This window comes from Arachis hypogaea, chromosome 4 (genome assembly GCF_003086295.3).
Source record: "Arachis hypogaea cultivar Tifrunner chromosome 4, arahy.Tifrunner.gnm2.J5K5, whole genome shotgun sequence".
Lineage (NCBI taxonomy): Eukaryota > Viridiplantae > Streptophyta > Magnoliopsida > Fabales > Fabaceae > Arachis > Arachis hypogaea.
This window is the reverse complement of record NC_092039.1, coordinates 82,810,100-82,816,367: the sequence shown is the minus strand read 5'-3', so window position 1 is coordinate 82,816,367 and position 6,268 is coordinate 82,810,100. Positions and strand designations below refer to the sequence as shown.

The 6,268-nt window shown below is 33.5% G+C and overlaps 1 protein-coding gene across 2 annotated transcripts; it reads left to right on the top strand.

Moving 5' to 3' along the window:
• Positions 1 to 678: 678 nt before the first annotated feature.
• On the top strand, positions 679 to 5,587 carry LOC112796904 (U2 small nuclear ribonucleoprotein A'). Of its 2 annotated transcripts, none has more exons than XM_025839578.3 (9): positions 679 to 879; positions 1,022 to 1,123; positions 1,201 to 1,241; positions 1,389 to 1,518; positions 1,609 to 1,814; positions 2,602 to 2,775; positions 3,691 to 3,741; positions 4,355 to 4,528; positions 5,283 to 5,587. In XM_025839578.3, exons 2-9 carry the CDS (start codon positions 1,042 to 1,044, stop codon positions 5,286 to 5,288), a joined length of 864 nt encoding a protein of 287 aa, XP_025695363.1. In that variant the 5' UTR covers positions 679 to 879; positions 1,022 to 1,041; the 3' UTR covers positions 5,289 to 5,587. The 2 variants fall into 2 exon arrangements, with proteins under 2 accessions (XP_025695363.1, XP_025695364.1); XM_025839579.2 differs by having other exon boundaries at positions 683 to 879; positions 1,000 to 1,123.
• Positions 5,588 to 6,268: the final 681 nt, after the last annotated feature.

The window sequence follows — 6,268 nt, the reverse complement described above, 5'->3', positions numbered from 1 at the left end:
AGAAGCTATATCTACAACGCGAATATTTTTATAAATTCTTTACTAACAAAAATCCTAACGTCAGGGAGCTGGTGGAAGTAAACTCATCATGGGTCCGAGAATTTTATTCCAACTATTATCGGACGACCCTCGATGCAGTGCAGCTTAGGGGCAAATAGATCCTAGTCACAGAAGAGATAATACAATATATCCTCCACTTCCGGCCTAAAACAGATGATACAGATAATCAACGTCACATCCCGACTGCATCACCCAAATTCGAGCTCAGGTCCCGACTCCCATCGACATCTACTCCCATACCAGTCTAACCCAACTCAACAAATACCCGAGCAGACGAACATGTAACAAAATACTTTTAAGTATGTATATTTCTTTTTTTTTTTTACTTGTAAACTCTCAATTGAATTTCTAATATTTTGTATCTTCTCATTTTTTCCTCCTTTTTATTCTTCTATAACTTCTTTTCTTATATCTCTTAGTCTTCTATTTTTTTTATATTTTTTCTTTTTATGTTTTTTTTCCTACAAATTTTATAAAAAAGAAAAAGATTAAAGAAGTAATATAGAAAAAATAAAAAAAATTAGAAGAAATACAAATTTTATTCTGTTTTTAATTTATATTTTTTATTTTTATATCTTTTATTATTAAAATGACTGTGTTATTAGCTTGTGTTTACTTGAATAACTTTTGTGTAACCAAATTCTTCGAAACAATAAATAATTCTGTGCCATTATTTTTTCCAGGTTGCTACACAGCCAGCACTTCAATATCACTCGAGTCCTTGAGTCGTGCGTGCCGCCTTACTGGGAAGCTACAGCCGCAGAGGTGACCGGTGCCGACCCAAAGCACCTTCTTCGCATCCTCTCCTTCTCTTTCTCGGTACCCTAAACACCACCCAGTCTTTCAATTCGTTTTCTTCTTTTTCTCGCTTTCAACGTTTCCCATATATCTCAACTCATTATTTTTGTTCTCGCTGCATCTAAACCTTAACTTAAACAGCTAAACCCTTTCTTACACTCAGAAAAGAAGAAGAAGACAGATATGGTGAGGCTCACCGCTGATTTGATCTGGAAAAGCCCTCATTTCTTCAATGCCGTCAAAGAACGCGAGTTAGACCTTCGAGGTATATTATATATTTCTCCATTTCTCACTCTTTTCCTCTCTTTAATTAACTATATTGCTTCTCTTTTTTGTTTCCAGGCAACAAGATCCCTGTAATCGAAAACTTGGGCGCTACTGAGGTGCACAAAATTTCGGTCTTTTGCTTTGAAGTTTTTATTTTTTATGCCTTCAAGTAATATATTAGGTTGCACTTTTCCTATTTTTCGTTCCAAATGTAGCATTGGTTTTTGTTCCCCTTGGTGTTGGTAAATTTGTGTTTCTTGCAGGATCAATTTGACACCATTGATTTATCTGACAATGAGATTGTGAAGCTAGAAAATTTACCCTATCTTAACCGGTTGGGAACTATGCTCATAAATAATAATAGAATTACCAGAATTAACCCTAACATTGGAGGTATAGTTTTAGCTTTGCCTTGTTCATATCAATGTTGCACTTGGTTATACAGCATGTAACTTACTTGCCTTGTGATTTTTTACAATGCAGAATTCTTGCCAAAGTTGCATACGCTAGTTCTCACGAACAACAGGATTGTCAACTTAGTCGAAATCGATCCCCTTGCGTCCCTACCGAGGCTCCAGTACCTTAGCTTGCTAGACAACAACATTACGAAGAAGCAGAATTACAGGCTTTATGTTATTCACAAGCTGAAGTCCCTAAGGGTTTTAGATTTCAAGAAAGTGAAAAACAAGGTATAGGTTATCTTTTTTGTCGCATTTGATAGTTTGGTCCCTAGATTTTTCTTTGGAATATGACAGTTATGATATTTTGATAATGCCTACTTTCAATTAATAAATAACGGTTTTAGCTAGAAAACCAGAAGTAAACCTTGAACACGTTGATTCCATTTGTTAGCTTTACTGTGTATAAATTTTTTATTAGGCAGCTATAGTTTTTACTCTGGTTAAGCATTCTTTGGCTAAGTGACTTGAAAATTAAACTGGACATTGCCATAAATTGCAATGTCTATTGGATGATGATGATGTATGTTGATATGGTTTATATAATCTGTTTTAGGATATCTATTCATAATTCATAAGGTTTATCTTGTATTTACCTGTTATAGGATTATCTTAGATATCATCATCTTATCTGTGTGTATAACTATTTGGGTAATGCTATGGTGAAGAGTGAAGTTTTGGTGAACAGTGAAGATTATTTCTTTTAGTAGAGAAAAAACCCACCAAAAAAAATTTGTCATGTGCAATGTTCTAAATTTAGTAAAAATCTTAACTCTTCACCTAATTCTACTCCTCACCAAGAAATTCCCTAACTATTTATATGGCTTGTATGTTTATGTTGTTATTATTCAGAGTGTGTCTGAGAAATATATGAGTAAAATATTTAGCCCTTCTCCACTTTTCATTCTTCTCAGCTTTGTTAAGGAAATTAACAATATATTGTTGGGTCTATTTCTTATTAGCAACTCCACTTCCCTCATTAATTATAGGACTAAGGATTGTTCTTTGAAATTAATAGGAAAGATTGGAGGCGAAGCGCTTGTTTGATTCAAAGGAAGCTATAGATGAAGTTCAAAAGGCACCGCCAAAAAGAATTTCACCTCCTGAAACTCCAAATGTTCCAGAAGTTGCTGAAGAACAACAGACGCCCAAAGTGGTTGCTCCCACACCAGAGCAAATCATTGCTATTAAGGTATAAACTATAAAGAGAAGTGAACGTAGCTTTTGTGAGCCTTATTGCTAATAGGTGTGATCATGTGACATGCACTTACATGTTTGATTCAGATTTATAATTAATGCATTTGAAGCTACTTGACTGAAAATTTGTAGATGAGATGGTTAGCTACTTCTTTTCACCCATAGCTTAACAACTATCTATAGCCAGCTGCTTCAAAGTGGAGGGAGACACACAGTGACAACCTTGAATCCCATATAGATTTGTTCCATATAGAAGAAGTCACCTTACATGACTCAAATGAGTTTCTTTTATTTTTTTTCTCTCTTGAATTTGTGATGATATTTGCCAATAGCATTGGGGTATTACTACTATTCAGTACCGTTTGCAGACTGCAGAAAAAAATCTTGAGCTTAGACTGCTGCAGTTTTGCTTCTTGATTTGTGCTGTATAATATTAGTATTTTGGGTGGATGAAACTTGTTAATCTGTTCTGCTTTAGTTTTATTTTGTCACATGCATAGAACCTTAGTAATTCAAAATCATAAAAGCACATAGCTTTGGTCCAGTTGGCCCTTCCGAGTTTCTTGCATGAAAATGCCACGGATATGCAAGTGATGTTCCCAACTAAATATATTACAGGACCTTGGAAAGTAACTTTGTACAGCACAATTCGTTATCTTTTAAGTTAGTGCAAGGGTCTCATTCTTGCCCACCATTGATTCATTTCATAAGTTCTTTAATAGTTAATCAGTGTCTAATAAATCATCTTTCATGCATATGAGATATTCTCCGAATTAAGAAATCATTGTTGTTTTTAGATTATAGTAATTGATTATCTTGATGAGCTATAAATTTCAAATTATCTTTGAATCTGGTGCAACAAGTTGTTAACTCTGTTATCTGTGGTTTAACATATTTTTGCTGTGTGCAGGCTGCCATTGTGAATTCACAGACCCTTGAAGAAGTTGCAAGACTTGAAAAGGTCCTTGCTTTTGTAGATCTGATGTTCACTTGTTCAATTTTGATTTTTGCGCTCTGCTGTTTACTTCTTAGATGACCTTTTCTTCTGATTGCTCATTTTTATAAAGAGAATCTGTTGTCCTTTGTATTCCTCCTCTGCTGTCTAATTTTCTCTTTAATCACAAAACAAAAAAATCATTGAGATTGTCTTGAACATCAGACCATGATTTTCAAAGTTAATAATAAAATGAGATCTCAAATGACCTGTTATTTTAACCATTTTGCTAGGCTTAAAAGTTTAGACAGGATCCTTGTTCGTAAAAAGAAGAAAAACTATTTAGTTCTTGCTACCAAGGTAAACTCAATAGCTCCCCTAAACTTGAGTATATGTGTTTAGGTGAAGTAGAATCTGTCTAGAAAATGAAGGAAAACTATTTTAGATTCTTGCTGCAAGGGTAATCAAAATTGATAGTTCCCCTAAACCTGCAGAGCACACAATTATGGGAAGCCTTGTTATGATATTTCCTTTGGCTGTTATCTTCGTTGAGGATTTCTTTTCATCTAACTTCAATTTCTTATCTATGGTTAAAAATTGATGCTAATGCAACACATTTGATTTGGTGAAATGGTGACAGGCACTGAAGTCTGGTCAGCTTCCAGCTGATTTTGAAGGTTTGAATGACAATATGGTGTTGGATAATGCTCATGAAAAGCATGAGGAGACGATTCAAGAAAGCAAAGATCAAGCTGACGGTGAATCTGATGATACGAAAGAGCAGAAGGATACTGATACTTCTCCGATGGAACAGGTATTATACCATATTATGCTCCTGTCGAACATATATCTTCTGTATGTAGTACCTAGCAGTTTTATTTGGTTCTAGTAACTAAATAATTAGGTCAAAAACTCAATTTACAATATTATGTTGTTGTTTGTTTGTCACAACTGTAGTTTACTTCTTTCATTCCAGTTTTAATCATGAAAGGAATAAATGAGTGGAGGCTTAGAAGTATGCATTCAATGGTTTGCAAAAGGTTATGGATATAAAATATCTCAACTCTAAGAAGAATGAGTGCATGTAGTTCTTATTACTGTTGCAGTTGCCTAATTGTTTTATATCCATAAATAGTGTATCTTCTTTTGTTCTCATAATCTCATCTTGTACTAGATCTTTTCATGTTTCTAACCATCATATTAGGCATTGAAAATAGAGAGCATGCAATGATATACGGTGCATCCATTCCACTATGAATAATTTGAAGTTTGAGTAATGCTAAGGAACCAACTTTTTTCGACCAATATCCGCCAATTTTTTTTACTAAATTATCTGTCTGAAATTCTAGACCTTAAATTATAAACTCTTAACCCTATATCTTAAATTATAAACCTAAATCCTTAAGTTGGCTAAGATTGGCCAACTAAAAGTTGGTTTTCTATATTTTCTTTAAGAAAAAATACTTCTAAAGAAGTTTAATTTCCTTTGAACTGCTTTGAGTTGATGAATATTGCAGTTGTTTGTGTTTCTTGCCTTGTCATCAATTTTCATCACATTTTTTTTTCAGGAGTAGAGCAAGGATTTTGTAGTATTCCTATAGCCTCGTGAATTTCTTCAATGTTGAGTTCTTGGGTAAAAAATCTTGGTGATTTTCCTAGGTGTACTTGATGAAGCTCCAGCCTCCAGACATGTACCAAAGTTTGTGTAGGACCAAATAGGCAAATATTTTAAACCGTTTTTTGAGTCTCATGAATTGTTTGGTACTTAAGGTTTCTTTTCCGATCATGATGTATCAATGCTTTAGTGTTTTTCATGTATTGAAAAGTTGTCTTCACTCTTCACAATGAATATGATACTCTCGTCCATAGCCAATCATTTGCAGGTCTTAAGATGTCCAGCACAACCAAAATATAAAAGAAAAAAGGCGACCTGAAACTTTGTGCTCGTTTGATTTTGAAAAATATGTTTTCAATGAAACAAGATTGCACTTGAAAATTTGTCACCAAAAAAATGAAGCTATTCTGTGATTTTGAAAAGATATTAATGTTTTGATAATATAGTTTTGAGAGAATGAATTTTCTTGATGACGTGATTTCCTTAAGGCGTTAACTGTGACAATACACAAGAGTCCCACATATATGAAATTAGGAATTTGGGGGCATAGGGAATGGGGAAATAGGATTTTCTCACTTGGGATTTAGTGATTTAAGGTTGATTAAGGTTAATTTATTACAAAAAATGGTGATATAACGATTAGATGCGACACGTATGCTGATGTTAATGATATTTTATTTCTCTAGGAGTTATTTTCTTAGTTACAATTTTTTTAAATGTTAATTTGGTGGTTTATTTCCTTTCCATAAAAACTACTTTAAAATTATAAATGCGTTTTACTTTATCAATAAAAATTAGGCCGAGGATAATATTGGTTGCCTTAGAACATAGAAGTAAGTTTAGGGAACTGAAAAACATAGGCTCCAAAAATTTTGGTGAAAACATAAGTTGATTTAAACCCATTTTTTTTTTTATCTAAAATTACAAAACTTCTTTTAA